Source organism: Mya arenaria, chromosome 3, assembly GCF_026914265.1.
Source record: "Mya arenaria isolate MELC-2E11 chromosome 3, ASM2691426v1".
Taxonomy (NCBI): Eukaryota; Metazoa; Mollusca; class Bivalvia; order Myida; family Myidae; genus Mya; species Mya arenaria.
Genome location: NC_069124.1, coordinates 16,257,393 through 16,284,471, shown reverse-complemented (window position 1 = coordinate 16,284,471; position 27,079 = coordinate 16,257,393). Strand labels below are relative to the sequence as shown.

The 27,079-nt window shown below is 38.2% G+C and overlaps 3 protein-coding genes across 3 annotated transcripts; 2 read left to right on the top strand and 1 right to left on the bottom strand.

The window, feature by feature from the left end:
- Window positions 1-393: 393 nt before the first annotated feature.
- LOC128226947 (putative nuclease HARBI1) lies at window positions 394-11,096 on the top strand. The gene is made up of 7 exons (XM_052937069.1): window positions 394-507; window positions 763-902; window positions 1,145-1,339; window positions 1,486-1,558; window positions 1,868-2,049; window positions 9,060-9,144; window positions 10,560-11,096. The coding sequence occupies exons 2-7, from the start codon at window positions 844-846 to the stop codon at window positions 10,632-10,634; spliced, it is 669 nt and encodes a 222-aa protein (XP_052793029.1). The 5' UTR covers window positions 394-507; window positions 763-843; the 3' UTR covers window positions 10,635-11,096.
- Window positions 11,097-16,649: 5,553 nt separating this feature from the next.
- Window positions 16,650-18,616, top strand: LOC128225579 (uncharacterized). The gene is made up of 2 exons (XM_052935455.1): window positions 16,650-17,376; window positions 17,986-18,616. The coding sequence occupies exons 1-2, from the start codon at window positions 17,101-17,103 to the stop codon at window positions 18,133-18,135; spliced, it is 426 nt and encodes a 141-aa protein (XP_052791415.1). The 5' UTR covers window positions 16,650-17,100; the 3' UTR covers window positions 18,136-18,616.
- A 352-nt stretch (window positions 18,617-18,968) lies between these two features.
- Window positions 18,969-26,698, bottom strand: LOC128227003 (uncharacterized). Its single transcript, XM_052937156.1, has 8 exons — window positions 25,171-26,698; window positions 24,681-24,794; window positions 23,883-24,109; window positions 21,736-22,834; window positions 21,106-21,271; window positions 19,939-20,219; window positions 19,585-19,770; window positions 18,969-19,183 (listed from the first exon to the last, which is right to left on the bottom strand). Exons 1-8 carry the CDS (start codon window positions 26,314-26,316, stop codon window positions 19,142-19,144), a joined length of 3,261 nt encoding a protein of 1,086 aa, XP_052793116.1. The 5' UTR covers window positions 26,317-26,698; the 3' UTR covers window positions 18,969-19,141.
- Between the last annotated feature and the right edge of the window lie 381 nt (window positions 26,699-27,079).

The following is a 27,079-nucleotide window of genomic DNA, read 5'->3' as shown; positions in this document are numbered from 1 at the left end:
GCGGGACCAAGAAGTAATCAGTCGATATAGACTGTCAAGGCCAATGATAAATGATTTGGTCCATTTAATAAGAGCGGACATCGACCCAAAGACCAACCGAGGAATGGGCATAGATGCAGAAACGAAGGTATGACCGTATGGAAAATATTTAGTACTTAATCAATTAAATTGTTCAGAGATCCGCACGGGACGCAACTGTTGTGAAGGTTTTCGCTTTGAAAATATTTCCGTTATATCTTTGGGTTAATACAGTACTAGTTACTCAGCAGTATCCGGTTGTCAAGTTTTTAGAAGAAACGCAGCTAAGGAGCAGCCGAATTAATGTTTTATTTCTAAAGCGTGTACATAATTCATCATTTGTATTTGATTTGACAAGTGATGAAGTGTGTAGGACGACAATCTTCAATAGATACCAACAAGGATTATACTTTAAACACTTAGAAATTAGTGTTTCGGATATGGAAAACAATTCGGACATTACTAAGAGATGATCTTTCTGCTGAATCCGTATGTAGTTAAAACAATATAATTCAGCCGATAAAGTAGCGTTAGTGTGTATGTTACACCAACATAATTGATCATTTCAGCGCAACCCTTTAAGTGGGTCTTCCTCACAGTACCTTTTCAAATGAGTATCTATTTTAAATATCCTTAAATAATTACAAATGTTATGCTGATGACTGGCCCTTCTTTTCTATGTTTACAGTAGCGTCCACTATTAACACATAAATTGTCAATATCTTTCATTTCGTGTCAATACAGGTCTTACTGACATTGAGGTACCTGGCTAAAGGAGACTTTTTTTCTGAAGTTGGAGACATCCATGGTGTGTCCAAGTCGTCAATGTCCAGACACTTGCATGACGTGGTGCTGGCGATTAACAACAGGGTTGATAACATAAGGTTTGCAGGAGGTTGTTCAGTCACGGTTCAAATGTACATGTACTAAGAAAAGCATATGTTCTTGTTACAAAATTATATGTAAAATAATATAGCTAATTTTAAATTAGGACAACTTTGAAGTATGTCCCTAAAGTAACCATTCATTATTAATTGTTCTCTTGATTGTGTGAATGCTTAAAATCTACAATATTTTAGGAAAGGAATCACTCAATCAACAATTTTATTAGTGTTTTAACATTCAGATTCCCAGAAATAGATGTGGAAAGAAGGAGCACAGCTACACCATTTTACAGGCTTAGCCGAATCCCTAGGGTGCTTGGTGCTATTGATTGCACGTTGATATCAATTACTACCCCAACTTCCCACGAGGCATCATATGTGTGTCGAAAGGGTTACCACGCCTTAAATGTCCAAGCTGTGGTGGACACTAAGTTGAGGTATGCATTAATAAATGGTATCATTTTTAATTGAATTCTTCATTTATATTGTATATACCATGCTATTAGAGATAGCCAATAATAAGTTATGAACAATTTGTCTACAATTTTTTAAAACTAATGTTATTGCACTTTGATCTGAGCAGATTCATTGATGCTGTGGCGCGGTGGCCTGGCGCAACCAATGATGCTACTATCTTTGAGATGTCTGGCTTGAAGGTATTGTCAGTTTAAGGTTAATATGAATTGCTTTGTTTGATAATGTCCTGTCCATGTATTTCCCATTGTATTCTTAAAATGTAAGAAATTGTTATTACATCCTCATTTATGTTTATAGCATCTGGTCTCTAGGGTTCATTATTTGTGTATTCAGAAATGTTCTTTGGATATAACTGGAAGCATTACAGACTTAGGATTTTGCACTGCATCACTTGAATGATTAGTCTTATAATTGTCAATAAAAGATGAAACAAGTGGTCTCTGTATTGTGTTAAATGATCTTTACTGTATTGTTTAAATCTTTTCTAGGATTATCTGGAGGCAAATGCTGTTGGTGTATTGCTGGGTGATTCGGGTAATGCTTTACGAAATTATCTATTAACACCAATCCTCAGACCCACTGCCAACGCACAAGTGGCATACAATGATGCCCATGCCAGGGGCCGTGTAGTTGTTGAGAGGGCATTTGGCATGCTGAAGTCACGCTTTAGGTCAGTATAAACTGCATCCCTCATTTCTATGCACACACATTGTAATTATGTCATTAATATTCTGTAATTCTTAATGCAATATTGCAGAAACTATGTTTTATGGATTTTATTAAACCGTTAGTAACGGTTTAAGTCATAAAACATTAAATTTGGAATGGAAATATGAAACTCTGCAATCTGATCTTTTGTCAGCAGTCTTTCATCACTGGTAAGCAGATATTTACAAAAAAAATTCTAATTCAAAGACAAAGAATAAAAAAAAGTTGTCAAAACAGTAAATCTGTGAGAGTGCAGCTTTAAGTAACAGCAACACTTTAATGGCATTTTGATATTTTCCTCCAAAATCAAGTGTGTGCAGAAATGACAACCTCAAATAAGTGGATTTTTCTTTATTATATATCAATGCTTTAAAGTAAAACAATCAAAAGCAAAAAGTACTTGCTTTAGTTCATGTACAAACAGGAAAGTTATTAACAACTTCTAAACTTGACAAACATGTACATTACACTGCTTGATTAAGACCATGTAGTCACTTTCAATCCATTATTTTTCAATAGATTATCAGTTATTCTTAGTATAGGCCTTAAATATATTTTAGCATTAACTTATTCATTCACTTATGTTGCCCTCCACATTCAAATGATAAAACATTTTTGTTGAAAATTGTAAGGCTCACTTTTGTTTTCATTTTCAATTAAAAAAAAATCCATGCATTTTTTCTGTTACTTTTTTTATATATTTATTTTCTAATTACAGACTTATTCTACAATTATACTTACTATAAACAAAACACTTATGTGATGGAAATATATTGCAGATATTGAAATGTGCTTTAAATAATATACTAGTTACTAGTTTTTGAAAATGGAAGTAAAATCTTTTAATGGTTTGAAAAAATGAAGTTTTAATAAAAGTTGAGTAATGTTCTTATGTTTGACCTCAATGGGCAATTTATTGCATTCATATTTTTCCTTAACTATTATTTTATCTTTATTTTTTTCTGTATTAGTTGTTTCTAAAGTGATAATACTTTTGACATGTGATATTAAAAAGAATTGTTTTATTTACTGTTAATCAGGGATTATACTCATGCATTTGGTCAAAGGAATGTTTTACTGATGTTGCAGTTAAATCTACATATTTTATGAAATGGATTGTGTTGAAGTTAAATCTTCAAATATAAGTATTGAATGTTATTGTTACAAGAATATAATAAATCACCTTAGTGCAATAACTCAATAACTGCATATATATATAGAAGCAGATATTGAGTTCTTGCAATATGGTGACCATATACTCATCTTTTACTTTTTTTTAAAATGCCTTCAGTATCAGCTGAATGCTCATGTTTTATCCTCATTATGATTTTATACTACCTAGTTCTTGTTTATAATAATTAATAATTTGTCTACTGCAACATAACTGTATGAATATCAAATTACTAATTTACAATGGCCATGTGCATATTTATCTCATATTTTATAGCTTTAGTTTATAAATATATGTAGATAGTGTATCTATGTAAATTAAGGACTCATAAATAAACTGTGAAATACTTACTGCTTGCTTTATGGAAGGTGTGAAAGACCAATACTTATAAGGATTTACATCTGGTAATAGGAACGACTTCCTTCACACTACTTTTAATAGCCAATTTCTTTCACTATGGTCTTAATTAATAATCAAAATACTGAGAGATCATACAAAGTATGTGGCAAGGAAGATGGCGAACAATGGAGATATGCCTGTATTATCATACTAGTATTCATTAAATCATGGACAAATAATGGTCTGTATCTTTTACTTCTTCAAAAAATGGTTTTCTGGTAACTGGAGTGTAGACCCGATACCAAAATAATTATACAGCTGAAAAGCACATTCAAAAAAGCCTCTTCGTCCTTGCCATATGAATATTCATAAATTAAGGCTGATCTGTGCTTAACATTAAAGAACATGTACTGAAAAGTTTTTCGACTTGTCTATATAAAACAGCTAGTTGTTCTTGATGGCCCGAGAGGCCAAATATGCCGGCCGCGATGTATTTAAAACACGTGTTTCATAAAAAGAACTACGATTCCGGCAATAACACTTCAAGCCGGTAGAGGCAGCGCCTTAGTTCATATTATCACTAATTTGCAATAAGTAGGTGTAACATTATACGGCAATGAATTAATTCCTCCCGCTATTTATAGTTCACCTTGTATGATAAGGCCAGCCAGCCAACACAGGCGGTCAGTTTATCTCTAGCAGTCAGAGCTGTACCATCCTCACCAATATCATATGTATCAATAATAAATAGTTAGAACACATGCAGTCGTTCTTCATAACATAACATGGTGTCAGAAAAGAACTCATCGCTCATATAGTATTAAATGTGGATTATTTTAACATTGGATCGTTAATTAATAGATTAAGCATCTACTAAACTGTTCACTGTGAGAATGGAGTTAAGTGGTGTTCCAACACCGTGCATGGATTGGAATAGCTCAAATCTTCCGGAAGCTTGGAAGAAGTTCACAGAGCACTGTGAGCTTATTTTTAAGGGTCCACTTAAAGGGAAGGATGAGGATGTACACATCACCTATTTGCAACTTTGGATGGGTGAAAAGGGTCGGGACCTGTACAAAACACTAGAACTGTCAGCGTCCGACAGAGAACATTTGTCAGCAATTTGTGAAGCGATTACAAAACACCTACAGCCGACGATCAACCCCGTTTTTGCACGGTATCGTTTCAACAATATGACACAGGGAGAACTTTCTTTCGAAGAATTCTTGACCAAATTGAGAGTAATGGTGAAGGATTGCAATTATAAGGACAGTGAAGACATGATCAGGGATAGGATTGTGTTTGGAATAGTATCACAAAAAATCCGAGAAAAACTCATTAATATGGGAGAAAATTTGACCTTGAGCAAGGCTATTCAAATATGTCAAAGCTTTGAATATGCTCAAGCACAACTGCGCGAAATGCAGGCACCATCGCAAGGAGCAGCCGTTAATGTGGTTCGTTCAAGAAGGGTTACTGGTCATAACACCTCAGGCCAGCCTGGTCACAATTCCTCAGGCCAGTGGGAGCAGAGAAGACAACAGCGCGTCACTTTGGGAGAAGACGTTACCCGGACTTGCCAAAATTGTGGGCGAAAACACCAACAACAACACCAGTGTCCCGCAAAGGGAAAACAATGTCACAAATGTCAAAAATGGAACCATTTTGCATCAGTGTGTAGAAGTGTAAATGAAGTTATTGACAATGACAATTCTTGTACTCATGATTTCAAGGATTTAGTGATTGACAATGTGGAGTCCACTGTAAGGAATGGGCAGGTGTTTGCAGAGTTCAAGGTAGGTCCTTCCAATTTGTCCGTACAGTTCAAGATTGATACTGGTAGCCAAGTCAATATATTGCCATACAAAACCTTTAGAGACATAGGCATAAAGTCAGTTCTAGAAGCTTCACATTCAAAGCTTTCAGCCTATGACGGAAGCACGTTAAATGTAAAGGGATGCATTACTTTAAGGTGTAATCATCCTGGAACTGGCCAAACAAAGGATGTTTACTTTCATGTAGTTGACACACATTCAAGTCCTTTGCTAAGTCTCCAATCATCCCTTGACTTTGAACTCATAAATCTCACATACACAGTTATGTCAGATTCCCAGGTCAACCCCCTCACTAAGGACATGGTATTAAAGGAATACAAGGAAGTGTTTGATGGCATTGGTCTGCTAGCCGGTGAATGTAAGATTCACATTGATCCCACTGTCCAGCCTGTGGTGCATCCCCCAAGAAAGGTCCCTATAGCATTACAAGAAAAAGTCAAGGATGAGTTACTCCGCATGGAGTCATTAGGTGTCATCGAAAAGGTCAATGAACCCACTGACTGGGTTAGTTCAATGGTCGTTGCCGAAAAAGCCAATGGCAAAATCCGTATATGTCTGGATCCGCGTGACTTGAATAAGGCCATTCAACGTCCACATTACCCTTTAAGAACTCTGGATGATATATTGCCTCAGCTTTCAGGCGCAAAGTACTTCACAAAGCTTGATGCTAGGAGTGGTTATTGGGCATTGAAACTTGAAAGAGAGTCATCGTTCCTTACATGTTTTAACACCTTATATGGAAGGTACCGATATGTCCGAGTTCCCTTTGGTCTGAAGTCAAGCGGTGATCTTTTTGTGCAAAAGATTGATGCTTGTCTTGAAGGTCTAAGTGGCGTAGCTGTCATCGTGGATGACATACTAGTGTATGGGTCATCTAGAGAGGAACATGACTCCAATCTTAGAGCAGTCCTAAAGAGGTCTTATGATGAAGGAATTCGTTTTAACGAAACCAAACTCGAGGTCGGGGTATCAGAAGTAGACTACTTTGGTCACCTTCTCACATCAGAAGGTTTGAAAAAATCAACCTCAAAGACAGAGGCTATACAGAAAATGAAGCCACCCAAAAATAAATCAGAACTTGAAACCATATTAGGTATGGTAAACTATCTGTCTAGATTTGCCCCAAACTTGGCAGATGTAACAGCCCCTCTGAGACAGTTACTGTCTAAAGAAGTTGAATTCTGTTGGGAAACTGCACAAAGTGATGCATTTGACAAAATGAAACAAATCATCACAGACCCGAATCAGGTTTTATCCTATTATGACAAAAGCAAGCCATTAACATTGCAAGTTGATGCCTCCAAGTTTGGTCTCGGAGCAACAATAATGCAAGACGGGAAGCCACTTGCATATGCATCAAAATCACTCACACAAACTGAGGTCAATTACGCACAAATTGAGAAGGAAATGTTTGCTATTTTGTTCGGCTGCAAGCGGTTCCACCATTTTGTTTATGGTCACAAAGTCAACGTGCAAACTGATCATTTGCCGTTAGTTTCTATTTTCAAAAAATCAATAAACACAGCTCCTGCACGATTGCAGCGTATGCTACTACAGCTACAGAAATATGATCTTGACATCAAACATTATCCATCCAAACAAGTACCAGTTGCAGACACACTGAGCAGGAACTTTCTAAATGAAACGTTCCCTGAATTGTCACAAGGCATGGACATGCAGGTACACATGGTTATGTCTCATTTACCTGTATCTGACAGAAAATTGAATGAATTGAAGGACAAAACAAGTCAAAATGAGACTTTAGTATTGTTGAAACAGACTATACTTCAAGGTTGGCCAACCTCTAGAAAAATGTGTCCGTCCCAGATATTGCCCTTTTGGAATTTCCGTGATGAGTTAACTTCTATTGATGGGTTAGTCATGAAAGGAAATAAAATAATCATCCCCAAATCAATGCAGTCTCAGATGCTTGAACTCATTCACACAGGTCACATGGGAGTTGAGAAATGTCTCAGAAGGGCCCAGGATGTTATGTTTTGGCCAGGAATATCGACTGATATTACCAATCTCGTGTTAAAATGCAACACCTGTTTAAAACACAGAAACTCAAACCCAAAAGAGCCATTAATTCCCCTTGAGATTCCTGATTATCCATGGAAAATTATAGGCACTGATCTATTCACCTGGGAAAACAGGAACTATATTCTGATAGTGGATTACTATAGCAGGTATTTTGAGGTCAAGGAATTGCCCAATATGAAAAGCACCACGGTCATAAACAGAATGAAAGGCATAATGGCCAGATGGGGAATTAGTGAGAAGGTTATATCTGATGGTGGTCCCTGTTATATCTCTCAGGAGTTCGCTGATTTTGCAAAAGAATGGGATTTCAATCACCAGACAATTAGTCCCTACCACAGTCAATCAAACGGTCTAGCTGAGAAATATGTGTCAGTTTGTAAGAAACTCCTTACAAAGGCTAAAGACGCTGGGCGTGATCCTTTTATTGGCATATTAGAATACCGGACCACCCCTCTTGAGTCAGGGTATTCCCCTGCGCAGTTAAACATGGGCAGACAATTGCGCTCTATCCTCCCAACATCTAAGGAAAATCTGATGCCCAAGGTGATATCTCCTAATTTAGTCAGGCAGGGTATTCAAGATAGCAAACAGAAGGGGAAGAAATATTATGACAGACAAGCAAGGTCACTAGAACCCTTAACATATGGAGAAAATACAATGATCCAACAATTAAATAAAACTTGGAGACCAGCCACTGTAGTTGACAAGTTAAATGAAAGATCATACACTGTTCAGTGCCCAGATGGGTCTATGTACACACGAAATAGGCGGGATCTATTAAAGACCAATGAGCCCTGCCATGGTCAATTTGCAGAGCCAGAAATACAGGAAATGCCTTTAGGTCAAACACCTACCCAGTCTGACATCAAAGATTCGGAAAGCCCTCTAATTGGCAGTACTTCCTCACCATGTATCAATCACAATCTGTACGTGACCAGGTCAGGAAGGGCCGTAAAACCAAAAGTAATTGAATCCATGTGATGTTCATTTCGCTTGTAAGCTGATTGAATCACTTATCTAAATTAGTTGTTTGATGTTTAAATTAGTCTGACAACCTTTAATAAATTTCCGATGAAATTCAAATCCTGCTATTATAACCCTAACATTGAATAACTCCTTCTCTTTTCCTCTATAAATAAATATAAATAATTTGATATCAAATCACATATATATTTATTGATAATATATTTTGTTTGTAAAGAAGGGAGATGTAACATTATACGGCAATGAATTAATTCCTCCCGCTATTTATAGTTCACCTTGTATGATAAGGCCAGCCAGCCAACACAGGCGGTCAGTTTATCTCTAGCAGTCAGAGCTGTACCATCCTCACCAATATCATATGTATCAATAATAAATAGTTAGAACACATGCAGTCGTTCTTCATAACATAACAGTAGGCACATAAAATACACTCACTTATTTATGTCTTTTTTATTGCAACATGTTTATTTAAAATGCAACATAGGTTAATCAAACTTGATACATGCAGGTGGTATATGCATGCAATTTAATATTTTTTTATGATACAGAAAATGTGGTTGCTATGACAACGAAAATAGTGCAAAAATCTCGTTTTTACAGGATCTTGGTATTACTGAACAAGAGGCCCACGGTGTCCATATGCCCTACTGGCATGGCTTGTTTGGTCCGTTTTTATCCAGAGCATGTACGTATGGGTAATAGGCAACATACTCATAGTTCACTTGGAACATTTCGGGATAGGTAAAGGGCACCACCATTACAAATTTTGTGTCGCCTGAAAAGACGACATATAGGGGTTACTTTTGTCGGCGGCGGCGTCCGCGTCCCATTTTCGCTTATCCGGGGTATATCTCCTAAACTATTAGTGGTATCAACTTGAAACTTCATATGTAGATAGATCTAATTGAGGGCAAGTGCAGTGCACAGGAACTGTTACTCTTGCTTCCATATTTTTAGAGTTATTGCCCTTTGTTATTTTTCATGCTTAAAATTTTGTCCGGGGCATATCTTGTAGAATATAAGAGTTATCAACTTGAAACTTCGTATGTAGATAGATCTCATGGAGGGCAAGTGCAGTGCACAATAACAGTAACTCTTGCTTTCTTAGTTTTAAAATTATTGCCCTTTGTTAATTTTCATGCTTAAAGTTTTGTCCGGGGCATATCTTGAAGAATATAAGAGGTATCAACTTGAAACTTCATAGCTAGATAGATCTCATTGAGGGCAAGTGCAGTGCACAATAACAGTAACTCTTGCTTTCTTAGTTTTAAAGTTATTGCCCTTTGTTAATTTTCATGCTTAAAGTTTTGTCCGGGGCATATCTTGAAGCATATAAGAGGTATCAACTTGAAACTTCATAGCTAGATATATCTCATTGAGGGCAAGTGCAGTGCACAATAACAGTAACTCTTGCTTTCTTAGTTTTAAAGTTATTGCCCTTTGTTAATTTTCATGCTTAAAGTTTTGTCCGGGGCATATCTTAAAGAATATAAGAGGTATCAACTTGAAACTTCATAGCTAGATAGATCTCATTGAGGGCAAGTGCAGTGCACAAGAACCGTTACTCTTGCTGCCATATTTTTAGAGTTATTGCCCTTTGTTAATTTTCTTGCTTAGGTTTTGTCCGTGGCATTATCTCGTAAACTATAGGAGGTTTCAACCTGAAACTCATTCCGTAGGTATATCTGATTGAGGGTTCAAATGCCACCTACACTTGAAACTTAAATGGCAACATCATTGTCTATAAATGAATAAAATGCCAATCTAACAGCTATAATGTCGACAGTAAATAATTCGTCAGGCGACCCATCCGACTCGCGGAGTTCTAGTGTAGCATATACCATGCCATGTGAATATGGGGCCTCTATCTGTGTTTCACTAAAAAAATATGATATATCAAACTTTGCGTTTATGGAGCCAATAAGGATAACTATTCACAGCATTTATACTATTGTTTCTATGGCAACAAAACAGTGAGAGAACAATTGTATTGCTAATATTACTCAATGACATGTTTATACATACATTGCAAATGTCTATAATATAGCAACAAAATTGTAAACAACCACAATATACAATTACAGTTCATGTTCATTTCAGTTAAAGGTTGTTATGGAGGTTAACATATCATCATCATTAACAGTGACGTCACTGCTGGCAGACCCGGTTCTCTAACTTAAAGTTGAATGACATGAAAGGAAAGGGTGATGTTGAGGGGTGTGTGTGCTGCCCATCTGAATTGTGACAGGAAATAAACCAACATGCCGGGCTAGAGATGGATATGTTCGTGATATGTGACATATGTTTAATACAGACTTAAGATTGTTAACCAAAATTCATTACCAAATTATGTTATAATTGTACTTTTTGTACTTAACTCCACGCCTCTTACCATTATTATACTTATTCCTTACAAACATATTGATCTTTTATGTAAGAAGAACACATACATGTTTTGTACCTCAGATAATAACTCAATATGAATTTTAGTGCAATAGCCTCGACCAGAGAGAGCTCCGCCGAGATCTTCAAATGGCTGTGTTGGCTGCTACACTCTGACCCCCCCCCCCCCCCCACACACACCGCAACATTCACATCTGTCTTGAATCAGGAGTTGGATCAATATCAGAATGAACGTCTTTTCTGCCTTTTTTGTTCCACACTCTTTATTTTATTTACCAATTGCCATCATTGCCGAAATGATGTGGTAACAGCGCGAAGTTGACGCGCATGTAAATGCCTCCTTTGCTGAAAAGGGTTACCGAATACATGTATATCGATCCGTTTATGCCTTGAATCATAAACGTTTAGACCAAATGAGGTACCACAGCTAAACAAGCGGCTTTTGACTGTGGATGGTTCCCTGCATGTAATATCATAAGTTAAGATGAAGAGCATCTCTGAAAATAAATCGACGTAACTCACCGTGCATCGAGTTGAACTCCCACTGACAGCAGCCAACCAATGGACTTCGACAACTCTTGCAGCAGATAGTTGGTCTCAACAATGACAGTATTCCAATTATCAAGAACTCCGGCCTCGAATGCTATATGCGTTTCGGGTCTGCACGTTGAAAAGGTTGTGCCCTCTTGGTAGGATCTCCGATATAAGTAAGGCTATATGTTCAACTGGTCAGCAGTATTCATTAGACCAAAACTTAAAATAAACTGACTAACACTAAAAGGCTGACCATATTGGTCAGTAACGTCTCTATTCATCAGTGTCAACTAAAGCTATGACTTCAATTAGTCAGCACAATTCAAAAGATGCCGAAAAAGACTATTTTGGTCAGTTTAGTTTTAAAACATCAATTTCGAGTTATGCTATTAAGGTCAGTGGCATTCACTCGACAATAACGTGAAATCATCTGACTAACACCTTAAAGTATAACATTATCTATTCTTCTATAACATACAGTATTAACTATCGATCTTTATGGTCTCCAATATTCAATTGGTCAGCAGTTTTCATCTATTTCTATATGGTCAGCGAACTGGTCAGTAAATTGAAATTTTTTGAGGAAATTTAATAATCTTTAAGGGAGGGAACTGTTTCTCATTGCCGAATGTTTAATTGTTTAATTGTCCACCCTTTTTATTTTGGCGCCTTTCTCACTTGTTCTTTAGTTTTAATTCGGTTCGGACGTGTGTCTTCTTTGTTCGTTGCCAAAAATGGCGGATACTTGGGCTCGTCCCAAAGAACAAGTATATAAGCATACTGCAAGCATTCAAGATCAGCTGGTTGGTCTTGAAAATGAAGAGGTATCTTTGAAATCAGACTTACAAAAGCTGACGCCAAAGAAACCCTCTCCTGGTGTTAATTTACGTGATGTACTTTTGCGTGAGCATGCGCGGCTTCAACACCTTGTTATAGAGCGTCGTCAGTCGGCTGAGACTCGAATACTTCGTAAAGAGATCGAGGAGCTACTACGCCAACTTGATGACGTCGACATAGCAGATAGCAGCAAGTCGGCCTTCCCAGAGTTTGGCCCTAGAGGCCCCGACACAATTCATGATCTGCGAGCTTCTGATGTCCTTAACCGGAGGGCGAATATAAAAATGCCTACAGAGATCAGCGATTCGTTAGAAGTTATTCACCATTCGCAAAGTTCTCAGAAAAATAAGTCCGGTAAAGTCAATAAATGTGATGACATTCAAGTTAAGGCAACTCAACTCTGACCTCATTCCTTTGTTCCGAGTCAACTTTGCAAACAATCAGAAATTAAATATTAGTATTTTCCATGGCCGAGAACCGAGTTTCCGCAAAACACCCTGCGCGAGGGTTGGGATGAACATATCTTACACGAGCGGGTATGGTAGATGCTTTTTCTCCCACCTCAGTTAAACAAAATTAAGTAAAAATGTATTTTTTGCTGGAACTCTTTTGTGCTTAGTGAAAATAATTGCGTATGGATATGCGACAGCACGTGGTTGTCATGGATATGCGCGCAGTGATCCAGTTAATTTTAATAGTCAAATCGGTCTTTTTAAATAGTTCTAAGGAGAATGAAGCATTATTTCTTGAATGGTGCGTGAAAACTGTTTTATGGTGGCATTTGAAGCGAGAAATAATTAATCAGCGTTCTAAATATTACCATAAGACAAGATTTTCTTGATGCTACTGACGACAGTCTTCAACAAGGGAGGTAATTACAATGTGGTGACCATTAAAAAGAAGTTCCATACGGGCATTTTATCTTCGCCCGTGGGCAAGATAAGAATATCTAGCATGGTTAAATTATTGGATCTACTTATCTGAGGTGGGAGAAAAGAATTTCTAGCATGGTTAAATTATTGGATCTACTTATCTGTGGTGGGAGAAAATGATCTCTCTATGATCTAGTTTGTAGCCGGCTATTGTGCGATAATCTCACATTTATTCACGACGATCACGAGGGATTCGATTGCGGAAATCAAGCATAGAGTGACACATTTGAGATCTCATGTGTATCAGTGACCATGTATTTTGAACATTCACCAAGAGGTGCTTAACTGGTCAGTAATTTTGTACGTGCCGCGCACGAGATGCACGGATATTTAGCTTAGAGCTATACATGTTATGTAACGGATTCCGAGATCGTTAAAGAATGTTTGGTTCACCTCTGAAATGGCTCACTTCGTTTGACATCTATCAATGAACTGGTAAAGTAAGGTCAATGTCGACCGGATGTTTATCAAGTATCACAAATTACATCCTACTGAGATGTTCCCCGTACAATTTCGTACCGACGAAATGCCCGTGTTTTTACCTTAATTGATACATACTAAAAAGGGATATTTCGTCAACTTAAGCCTAAAACTTTGATACCAAACTGTTTTGCCCATAAGCAACACAAATGCAAAATTGTAAAAGAGAATTGGTATGAGGGTAATGCTCGTGTATGTTGTAGGAACCACACTTCTTTATCCTCAATAGTAATCATACAACCTTTCTATCAAAGGGTTCATTTAATTTCTCCCTTAAGCATTATCATCCTAGCTAGAACATCAGAACAATAATAAACAACTCAGCAATTTTCGTTGCATTCGTTTACAAAAATATTATAAAGACATGGACACTTTTTACAGAATACATTCATAAATATATTTACAGTTCCGTTGCCATTTATCTGAAATTTGGCAATTAAAGTTTCATGCTTTATAATAATATTATTTTGCTTGTAGTCTTATTGTAATCTTGTTAACAGCGGTAATAAAGGTATGTATACAACAATATTTACATTTAATTGTTTTGAATCTGACATATTGATTCGACAGATGCTATGGCCTCACCTGTAACAATCTTTTTGTATAGTTGCATTACCTGTAGGTTGGGGCTCAAACAGACCATCAAAAGGCTTAAGGCGCTGACTTAATACAATCGTCGAAACACAGACAGAGGTGTTACGGTAGCTAAACCATGCCAGTTCAAATTGCCAGTAACTCAATGTTGGGGCTCGAATATTTTTGTTTGGCATGGTTTCGTAAGGCATAATCACACGTGGCATTTGAAATGGTAGCGGGTGAAAGCGGCCCAGTTACCAGTAAGGCCCACTTTTGTAAACAAACACACCGAAGGTCGTGCAAACCTATGGTGGGTGATTTTGAGGTGGTCTTATGATGGGTTTCTTAAATAAGACGATCACAAGTCATTACATAGAATGACCCTTAAATGTCCTTTTTTGTTATCTTTTACAGCTTGTTAATTGGCTCTTTTCATACATATTTTAAGTTCATTCGTATAATTTTATACCACAGAGACTTGAATGTATGATGCAGATCCCAACAGCTGCCCCTGGCTTACTTTTAATAATTGTCTGTGGCCTCAGCTGGGTAAAATCAGTCTTGATCCTGAAAATAAAAACAATACAACATTTTATGGACTTCTTATCACGTCATGGAACACAATTCAACTATTAATCATGATTTGTCGACGATATTTCAACATTCTACAAAATCTAAAAATCCACTAGGGTTATATTATTGAAAAGAGAAGAAACTCTGCCAAACACACTTCGTCATGAAAACGGTAAACGTCCAGTTCAAACATGAATTGTATAGCTAACATACCCGGGCTTATACCAATCCTAAGCATATCACTGCGTTCCGCGCAAAGAATAATCATTTTTACATCGAAATGACACAACAATCTTACCGGTTATTCCAAATTGTAGCAGGAATCCGATTAAAAATATACACACTATCGCCAAAATTTCGCCATACACAATTCTTTTCGACTACTTTTACTGCTGTTATGAGCGCCTGAAATGATCCCGACGATACGATGATACCAACGGGATCACTCAGGCGCTCATAACAGCCATACCAATTCCCATCTTAAACAACTTCGGATGTATACAGATGGTTTTCATGTCAAAAATCTTAACATTTAACTACACTGCAAGATGATCGCGCAGTAATTTCAATTTAGCAGTTTTTCCTAATACTCGTGGGTTTCTAAATTATTTATACACTTCACTGACAATCAATTTAAACTTAGAAATACAAAACACACGTTTTAACACTACAATTAATCAATGCAATTATTTAAAAAAAATGCGAACTACTTCCATTGATGTACCGGCATACATCCGAGGTTGCGTTCTATGGAAAGTGGCCGAGATGTTCCGAATTATCCATCGGTAGCTTTCTGTGCTTTATAACTTCTATTTATGCCCCCAACCCTATCGAAGAAGAGGGGGTATATTGCTTTGCACATGTCGGTCGGTCGGTCGGTCGACCGTTTGGTAGGTCAGTCGGTCGGTCGGTCCGCCGTTAGAACAAAACGTGTCCGAGTGATAACTCGACAAATCCTGGACCTATTGTCATCAAACTTGACATGAAAGTTGGGCCTGACCATTAGGTGACTTTTTTATTTTGAGGGATCATAGGGTCAAAGGTCAAATTGACAGTGACCCTTAATGGGAAATGGTTGTCAAAGCATGTCCAATTGTTAACTCAACAATTCCTGGACCTATGGTCATCAACTTGCCATTGAGGCTGGGCCTGACCAGTAGATTACCCCTATTGATTTAACGGGTCATCGGATCAAAGGTCAAAGCCACAGTGACCTTAAATGCTAAATGGTTGTCCTGTTGATTACTCGACAACGCCTACAGCCATGACCCTCAAACTTGACTTGGTGGTTGGGCCTGACCAGTAGCTGACCCCTATATAATTTAAGGGGCATCGGATTAAAGGAAAAGGTCACACTGACCTTGAACGCAAACTTGACAATCTTGGACCTATGGTCATCAAACGTGACATGAGGGTTGGGCCTGACTATTAGATGACCCTATTGTTTTTAGGGGTCATCGGGTCAAAGATATGATATCAAATTATACGAGTTTAATTTAATTTGATACATAGCTAAATGAATATTTCAAACAAATTTTATACGTGGCATTGTGTATATTTCATAACCATATAACAGAGCTGCACAAACGTTAAATATAGTATGACATAATATCGATGACCGCATTTGAATAATGGAAATAGAGTGGATAACTTAAAACGTTTGTGTTTGTTTTACCCTTCGCCGTAAATGATATGTTTTGAAATAATTTGGCACAATTCCGATTTAAAAGAAAGTCTGCGGTAGAAATCCATATTTGAACAAAAGGAGAAACGGTGATAAAGCTATTGTTTAGATTGACTGCTTTGTTTCCGTAAATGCGGCCCATTATTCTCAATTATAAATACAAATGATACACAATGTTATGGAATAAATGATATTGACTGCTGAAATCTGAAACAAATGCATTATTATTTCGCCGGTATTTAAATATCGGAGTGGCAGATGCTCTGCGTTGTGTGTGCGTTCATTTCACGATGACACCCGATTATCAAAGATCGGAATCATATTTAACAAGTGTTGTAGAAGCCAATTGCCAAAATACTTCCAATGTCAACGTGAACAGAAAGGGTTTGTTAGAATCCTGGATTGACGAGACAATTTATTTTGGGATTTTGAGTTTTAAGCATTTTTCTGTAGAACAATGTTGAATGGACGGAAATTACCTCAGCATTGTAATGAACACATTTTTAATTAGTGACAGAAAAGCAGCACTTTTGGAATAACATATTTTTGAACTCGAAACTGAAGTTCTTGCTGAACTTCATGTTCTTTTTTCAAATTTGCTCAGCAACATTCTAGTAAAAAAATGAGTGCATATAAAGACGGGTACCAAGACAATGCTAATTCAGTTGCCATAGCGACTGGTGGGGTCAAGGACACTGTCGATCGAATAGTTCGGGGTCATGCAGCCGTTGTCTTCTCGAGACCAGGATGCCCTTACTGTCTGGGTGCCAGAAATATTTGCCGGAAGTACATGAAACGGACGATTAAACCGGAAGAGGTGTGTTTTGTGGACGTTGAGGGGCAGACGGACGCTCGGGCTTACCGGAATTACCTCAAACTTGTTACAGGAAACTCAGTGGTGAGTAGTTAGTATCAATCATGACGCTTAAAGTTTTTCTAACAATTAATATTTCAGAAATATTTGATATGTGAAATTTGAGACACGATCGAGATCATGATGCAGTTTATATATTGAACCAGTCAAAACTATCAACTCTCTTATTTGATTCCTATTTCTTCCGATTGCAGACCACCGTATTGTGTTGTTTAAACTAATTATGGTGAAATAGGTGACATGTCATTTGTACAAACTATTGTTTTGTTATCTAAAACCTTAAGTTTAAACTGGTATTCAAAATATTTGATCTGCAAACAATGGTATAAATTAAATCTTTAAACGCGTGGTGAACCTTTTAATTTTCATATTGATCTAATTTCTTTTAAGTAACATTCACTGATTCACCCATAGTATAATGTCCTTAACTTCCGCTTTGCTGGTTTGAGTAAATCCAAACTATTTTATAGGTACCATGAACTTGCATGATACACATCGAACTGGACAGCTTCTATCGTCGGTTGCTTATATACAATAGAGCATCATATTATATACATAAATCAATTTGATCAGTTGTTCATTGGTCAAATATATTCAGACAGTCGAATAGTCAACATTTCTATATTTTTCCAGCTCCCGGCGGTGTTTGTTCAAGGCAGCTACATCGGCGGCTTGGAGCAGCTGACCGCTTTACACCGGGACGACCGCTTAGCGGAGATGCTCCGAACGGCCACACAAAATGACCCGTTTTCAGGGATTCCTTCAGGAAAAACAGCCAAATGATCGCCCTGCAGATGGGTTAACGTCGAGAGTAGTAAATGCTCCGGCCGTCTTGTAGACAGGCTCCGACCGTTTGTGTCGCCGGACCTCACCAGGGATAACTAGAAGGGCTTCGGTCATTTGTTTCCAGCTGATCGCTACCAACACGGATAATCGCCCAGCAGAGATGCTCATACCGCCCGTTCCCACCAACTATGTCTGTCCACAGATAAAACTAGATTACGGCCATTCGCCATGGATAGGCTGACGCTATACTGGATGTTCACGGTCCCCACGACCTTCAAGAAGAACGGTCTTCAAAACATATTGCAGCCGACCGTTCCCGCTTAGAAGAATAAGAATAATTCCGCTTGCTTACGTAAAATATTTTTCGGAGAGTCGTAAAAGCTGGGTCCGTCCACTGCCAACTGTTGGTCTCATTTATAACCTATATAGGACCCTCCGTCTGAGGAAACATTTCGTGCTCATATCAGAGTCGATGACAAGTACGGTGATCAAAATGATATAGCAATTTCTCCCAGTGGCGGGTCCTGGGAGTCATAATTGTTGGGGGGGGGGGGGGGGGGGCAACCGTCAAAACCCATAAACATGATTATTCGTTGATGCATTTTAACCATTCACTCATTAGTACTTTTAAACATCGTATAAAGTGGACATACTGTGTATAAATAAGAATAAAACAAATCATTGTTTTAAATGTTAAAGTAACAATTAAAGATAAAAATAAACTTTAGTCGCCTGTCAACTGGGAGGGGCACAGGCCCTTGTGCCCACCCGCTAGAACCGCCACTGACTACCTACTCATTTAGAAACTGACAGCCCCTTGACATGTTCTCTTGTTTTTTATTGACCAGAAAAAAATAATTGCACAACAATCGAAGTTTTCGAAAACATTAACATTCACAGATGCAAATCGACATTTTTGAATGATCAATTTAAGTCTATCATCATATTTAGTCGACACGTTACAAAACATTTCTTTTATGAATCCGACAGCCACCCACGATTCTTATGTATCCTTGTCTCCGATTTCCGTCGCCATCGAAAATGCCTGTAATTAAACGCGACTTATTATTATTATTATTATTATTATTATTATTATTATTTATTATTATGATTATTATTATTATTATTTATCATTATTATTATTATTATTATTATTTATTATTATTATTATTATTATTATTATTATTATTATTATTATTATTACTATTATTATTATTATTTATTATTATTATTATTATTATTATTATTATTATTATTATTATTATATCATCATCGTATACGGATAATAGATGTTTGATAGCCTGGGCAGGTATTTATAAAACGTCTCGAGTCATTTCCCAACTTAATCATTTTGTTAATTCAATATCTCACCTTCAACACACATTTCACTCTCTAGTAAACAACTTATCCAAACAGAGGGTTTGCTCTACCCCTCACTTCACCTACCCACTGGTAAAAGGTGGCGGCCCCTACACTCGCGACCTGCACCGTCTCCAGGTCGTACTTGGACAATATCTCGTGCACGCGCGTCAAAACAGCCGGTGGCACGCTGTCCGTCCGGAACTCCGCTACCCGCCGCTTCAGCGACTCCTTTCCGCGCTTCGATATCAGGCCCTGGATTTTCGTCCATTTCTGTAGGTAGATTAAAATACATAATTAATTATTTCGATTCAAGTTCAGTTGGTGCTTACAACTTCAAATTTCTACTTCATTGAATCATCTCTCTGTGTGATGACATGTTAAATGGTTTGCTAATAATAATAGTAATAATACTAATTAACCCCCCCCCCCCCAGCAAACCTTGAGATCAGCCTCTTTGATGCCCAGCATCAGGAATGTCGCCGCCATGACCGCGTGCACGGCTGGAGGTGGTTTTGGATAACTGCGCATTTCGGATATGGTTTTCTGGTCCATGGCGAGTACCTCGTGCTGGAGGCGCTTGAATCTGCGGAGGCGCGAGCGCATGGCTTCCGCCTGAGTGCCGAGTTCGCCAATATGGCGCCGGAGGGACGAACTACTGGCGCTGTGCAGGGCTCTCTCCAGAAGGTCTAGGTCCTTCCGTTTAATGGCCTCTTGTAGGTCTACATAATAAAAAAAAACATACTTAAGTAATCCACCCACAAAAAGTAAGTTCTCATGTACATATGTAGCTCAAAAAACATAATGTTAAATGTTAATGCTTTGTGATCCCGTATAATTCTGGTATCCTTCGGACGGGCATTTGTTAATGATTACTAATACAATTATGTAAAACAGATGACTAGAACTTCATTAAATATAATGTGTGCTTTTTATTTCAACTAAAATCTGATGTATGCTGACCTATTTATTTGTTATATTATTTTCTATTTAGATTTCGCATGTTCTTTTCCTGCACATATACACCTTTCGACCGATATGAAAATACTGTTGGGTCACAAGGCATCCAGATTCACATATGTGTGGGTTGGATACCTTAAAGCTGCACTCTCACAGATATACCATTTTTACAACTTTTTTATTTTTTGTCTTGGAAAGAACAACTTTTTGCGTAAATATCTGCAAACCAATGATATAAGATTGCTGACAAAAAATCAGATCGTAGATTTTCACATTTCCATTCGAAAATTAATGTTTATGGCTTAAACCGTTACTAACGGTTTAAGAAAAATGCATAAAACATCAATTTTTGAACTAATTTTTTGTCAGCAGTTTTAAATAACTGGTGTCCATGGATTTTCGCAAAAATTGGCTCGTTCCAAGACAAAAAATTAAAAAGTCGTCAAAACGTTCAATCTGTGAGAGTGCAGCTTGAAGAAGGCATTGTAAATATTGAATAACTGCGATATAGATTGTAAACATCACTAGATATTGCTTTTTTGATTACTTTTATAATTAATCGGAATTTGCTAACAGACAGTATTTACCAGTTATTCTCACAAAAGAAAGCCGCATTCTTTAAATGAAAGCATTATTAAAACTCCCTACCCCTGTTGAGCCTGGATAATTGTAGTTTCCTTTTGGCGCGTGCAAGGTCGCCCCGGTCCTCCATGCCTCGTTCCGAGAAGCGATCGATCCAGTGTGCAAGCGTCTCCACGTCCCCGTCATCGATCGCCTCGTCCAGCTCCTTCCGGATGTCCGCCAACTCGGGGTCCTGTGAAAAAAAATCGGTTAAGCATATATTGCAAGAATTGCAGTGATAGTTGAAAAAAAAATGAAATCCTTATATCCATTTGTATTTGTTCGCAGAAAGTTTGCAGACAATGCAGTCGAACACCGTTGGCTCGAACTCGCTTAGCTCGATTTCCTCGTTGGCTCAAACTTGATGTAAAGGACCGATTTCTTTATACTATTAAAGGTAAACATTCCCGCTTGGCTCGAATTCCCCAAGGCTCGTGGTTATTTCGCCGATCCATGGGAGTTCGAGTCAACGTGGTTTGACGGTATAAGATGAATGCAGATTTAGTGATTCAATTCATTTACAAATATGGTAAATATGTATGTATTTAATATAATTTTTTCGAAAAATAATAAAATACAACAACAACAGAAAACAAAACTCGAAGGCAGACGATATTTAAATATAAAAGAAAACCAGCAAACAAAAATTGCACTCACCTCCACAATATTAGTCCTGACCATGAGATAGTTGCATATGTTGGTTCTGTCCTCCCCGTCCCTGGTGTACAACTGAAGCGCGTATTCCCCCTCCCCCGGGGGCGACACCTGCACAACCACCACCTCTCCTTCGATCTCCACCGTCACATGACTGCTCATCTCGTCACTTGACATTCCGTGCGTCACGAAATCCGCTTCAATCTCGACAGTGCGGTCTTTTGGTAGTGCGAAGCGGACGAACGTCACTGGCTCGGTGTCCAGGTTAATAATTGGGTGTTTATGGGTGAGGGAGTCCATTCCTAGGTCCACCAGAGCGTCTGTCGGGCCCCAGCCGATTTCCGAGGAAACCGGAAGTGGTTTGACGTTGACGCCAGTTTCAGCGCATATGATTTTGTATTGACATACCCAGTCAGAAGGCAGGGGTCGTTTACTGTCCTTGCAAAATATGTCCAACTTGAAGACGCCGATGTACGGAAATCGAAAATGAAAGTACTCTTTGTCCTCAAATCGGTAGTGGTAGGAGTAGTTTTCCAAGGCCATGACGTCATACTCGCCCTCTGCGAAAATGTTTCTCCGCGCGTGGAGTTTGTAATTGAACTTGTACCGTTTTGCTCTATCTGCCGGCATGGACATCTGAAACTCGCAAACTCCATTTTCAGTGTGCACAATACAAGATTCATGGCACACTTCTTTCAACTTCAGATCGAAATATGCGGGCTGGTAAAACGGAAGTTCTTCGAAGTCCGTCTTAGAAATAGGGTGCGGCACAAGCTGCCATTCTTGATTCTCCGGGAGACATTTCTTTAGGAATTGATCAGGATCAGTAAAGAAGTAGAACTCATTGGTGGTGTTTTCAGTTGCAATACTCGGTATACGCGCGGCCTTATCGCGACTGCTGCTGTCGACGAGTCCCCAGCGGCCGGTAGCGTATCCAGGCGCGGCGTGAGCACCCCAGTACGGATGGACGAGGCGCCAGTGGCCGCCAACCAAAACGGCGTTCCAAGAGCCCCGCCCCTTCGTGTATGAGACTTTTTCGCCCGCGTCGTATGCGATGTTTTTGCACAGACCGTGAATGATAACGCACGGGATGTGCGCTCGCCTGAAATGTATGAATGCGTGCCCGTGCATATTTGTTTACATGCATATTGAATGATATGTTTTATCATCAAGTGTACAAATTCAAGGCTTGAGTTTAGATAACAACAAGGTCATTGAAAGTTCCTACCGATTATCCTGGTTGGACATTGTAGTAATTCTCATTTCCATTAGGCCAATAAAATATTACAATTATTATGTTTCTCAGGCATACAGAATATCTATTGCCCAAATTAATTTGTATCAAACTTTTAATCCAAAACTTGTTTTGTAGAATAATTATGTTCGAGCTTATTCTCTGATTAAGGGCCTCCCACAGTTCAAAAGTAGTTTGAAGGACCAAAACATAAAATGTTAAAAAGTCATTGAGGTTCAATATTTAGCAAGCGTAATAAACGAATCCGTTGTAACATGTTTAGGTGTTATTAGGAGTTGATTAAATTTTACGAAAGAAAATTTTAGATAAAAAAAAGCATTTGCATTTTTTTTTCGGAAATGTCTTTTTACAAAATGAATATGATTTTGTGTCAAAATAGTCAACACAACTCGATCAACAATGTTTTGTGTCTTTGTGGTCATTGCAGTTATTTCAAGAAAGATATTTACATTTTTGAAACCAGGAAATACACTTTATCCACTATTTTACATTATTTTGTAGTTGTTTTCATCAAGAAACCAAGACTTTGTTGATTTGGTAGTCTGGGGCATTTTGTCACAAAACATATCTATAAAGTCAACAGACTTTTCCAAAAAAACGCAAATGCGTTTTGAAAAAAAATCTGATAAAATCTTCTTTCGTAAAATTTGCTCATCTCCATTCTACCCTAAAACACGTTGCTAAAGATGTATGTTTTACTCCTGAATAAGTTATTCTCAAAAATAAATAAAACATGAACTTTTGAAACATTTTAATTTTTGGCCTGCTCCAACCACTTTGCACTATGAGAGAGACAGGGCCGTTTACTTATTTTTGGTTTGGTTTTACTTCAACATTTTACTTTATCATGGCCAATATGTCCTTGTCTTCTGACAGGAATAGCAAACCATTTTACCTGCACAAAACAGCAAACAGCTCCGGGTAGGTCGCCTTGCGTTGCCGGATGTTAAACAGAAACCCTTTCGGGGTGTCGATACTAGTGAACCCCACAGCTGACATCATCGGAATCTTTTGTGACGTCACCCACATGTAGATGGAGCGTACCATATCGAGGGGCGTCTCGAGGTCGCGCATAAGGTGCTCCAATAGGAAATCAAAGTCTTCCAGTAGCTCGCTTGGTGTCTGTCAATAAAAAAACATGTTTAAAATGGGGGATTTGATCATACTGCAGTAGGGTATTCATTAAGTGGGGGCTTCACCGGTTTAGCTTTGTTTTTTAGATATATTTCCAAAGACATTTTAAGGATTATGATAACAAATAAACCCAACGAGTATCAAGAAGAACCGGGGAGTGAAAAGGGGGTAAACATCAGCCAAGTCACCGTGAAAGGGGCACACAGATTGATGCAAAAAAAAAAACATTAAAAAATAATAATTTTGATACATTATTATTATTCACTCATTTGACTTAAATACTAAAAACAAAAAAGGCACATGGCGTGTGTACAAGTGAAATACTAAAGCCTTTGTAAATGTGCCTTTTTCGTGGTCACACAATCACCAGTACAAGAAGCGCCAAAATACCGCTTATGTTTTTATATCTGTACACAAATCATATGCTTTTTTGCTTTTGAAGTCAAATCGGCTTAACACATCAATGCATTTAAATCGGGTTTGGCATCAACCTGAATTGTGCGCCTTCAACCTTTTATTTAGTTAAAAACGCTTCCGTTTAAACGTCCACACATATTACATTTGTGGCCTGCTCGTCGACGTTGACGTAGTCCTTGACGTGGAAAATCTCGTCTTTTCTGGTGGTCGGCGGTCGCGGCTCCGGGTATCCGTCCTCGTCTTCCGGTACCACGTGCTGCAACAGAGATAGGGAAACTATCAACATCTTATTTTTACTGACCATGTGTTTGTTTTCTACTACGATGACCTATTCAGTATATTTATCAATACGCATCATGTCAATGTCCATTATTGATCTTATCTGAAACGTCTGTCAAGATGAAATTGATATGTATTGCTGATGGTGACCTATATAAGATTAATATCAAAGTGAATAATTTGCCTTTTGTTGTTTTTGGTTTTTGTTGTTGTTATTAGCAGGAAAACGTTTGCGAGGAAAATATCCCCAATCCCTGCGTACCATTATTCCACATTATAAAATACAACGATAATCGATTTTTAAAATATTCAATCCGTAGCTTAATCAACGTTTTATCTAATAATGGCCATACCATTCTCGGTTCTCCGAATAACGATTCGTTTGAAGATGACGATTCAAAAACGTCGTTTCGGGACAAGTTTGAAAGTGAGAAATCAGACGGAAAAACGTCATTTGGCGTCGACGGTACAGACGTCGACGGTACTGATGTTGACGTTGATATAGACGTCATTTGCCTTTCATCCCATGCGTTCTTTGACTTAGGAGGTGTTCCATTTTCGAGGGCCAGTTTAAGAGGACCTTTTTCCGTGCGGGCCCTATTTGGAGTAACGGCCTGTGTCTTCCTTGGAGATATGGGTATCGGAATATGAGACGGCTTCCTTTCTGACACTGTCGGAGGGCCTTTTGGTTTAAGATGTTCCAGTGAACCAGGACGTTTACATTTTGACCTCAATACCCCGTTTGTTTCGAAACCCATTGAAAATGACCAGCGACGGTTTGAATGCCTTTTTGAAGCGACCGGCGTCCTGCCGCTGTGTGACCTTGAAGACTTGGGTCGCGGGCTGGCGAAGGCATGTGAGCAGTGGGCTTGGGCGTCGCAGGAAGAACCATGGTGTTCCGAGCAGTAGTGAGGCGTTCTCTTTCTCTCATATAGCGAGATACAACGCCTAAACTGAACGCTGTCTTCGTTTAACACTTGCTGTGACTTTTGACCATTTGTCAAAGGCAATAAGTCAAACGTGTTTGATTTAGGAACAACCTGTTTAGCATCATTTCCGCCAACACCCGGCGTCAATCTTCCGGTGTCCACTTTCCGTGTTTGCCTTAAACTCTGTGTTCTTTGTGGTTTGTTCAACTTTTTGCTCTCTAGGTTGACGCTGCCAACGCCATTTTGCTGGCCATTCGACAACACTGAATCTTGCGAAGTCCTGTTGACCATTTCCTGAAGGACGTCCGTACTTGAAACAATCAGACACTGAATATCCTCCGTCCGTCGGAGTTTTGAGGCAGCCGGAAACCATTCGGAAACGCTCTCGCGTGATATTTGAAGAAGCAGATTGTCCAGAGAGATGCTTGATAGCGGCACAGCAGCTAGAGAATCCGCACTTGTTGTCCTTGACCTCAAGGTCGGCGAACTGTGTCCATTTGTAGCGGTAACAGGTGTTATCCTTACAGACTTTGAGCGGAATAACGTCCCTCGTTTTCTTATTTCTGACATAATTCTAATATTATTTTTCTTTAGTTAAAGACACAATCCGTTGAATTTAAGTAACTTATTCCATCTATGTAGCAGCACTTATAAAACAAACTTTTCAATACACTTATATCGATTGTCAAATAATTCATTTGGTAATTAGTCCTCATAAAAACCCCCAATAAATACTGTTCTAATTACAAAACAACTGTCCACTGCACTGTGTAAGTATACTTCCGGGTAACATTTGACAGGTTTATTTAAATTTTACAGCTCGTTATTGTCCGTCTTTTCTTTCAAGATCAAAATACTATTCCCGCTGACAGACACGCGGCCGTTGTGACCGCGTCTGGCCAAATAAATCAACTTAAACGTCATAAAACAAAACTGCGATTCCCGCAAAATCATCAAAAGGTCCAGTCATGCATTTTTAATAATATCCGGTGATAATTAAGTTGTTGCTATCATTTATTATTCAAGTACTTTATCACACAATTGGACGTTATCGCAAGTCGAAGGGCCATACGTACGGTAAAACCGATAAAATCGCAGGCCAAACATTTTTTGATGTACTGTGACATTTGGTTTTTAAAATATTTTGCAAGGTCATTCAACTGTATTTCAATCATTTATTGGCATTTTTTTTATAAAAGGATATTATTATTTTTAAAACCTTACTGTCCTATTGTAATCGATAACATCAAACTTGTACTATTCATACTTTTTTACAAGAAAAAACAGAAAATTATGTGTCAATTTTAGTTAACAACATCTTTGTGATTTTGAA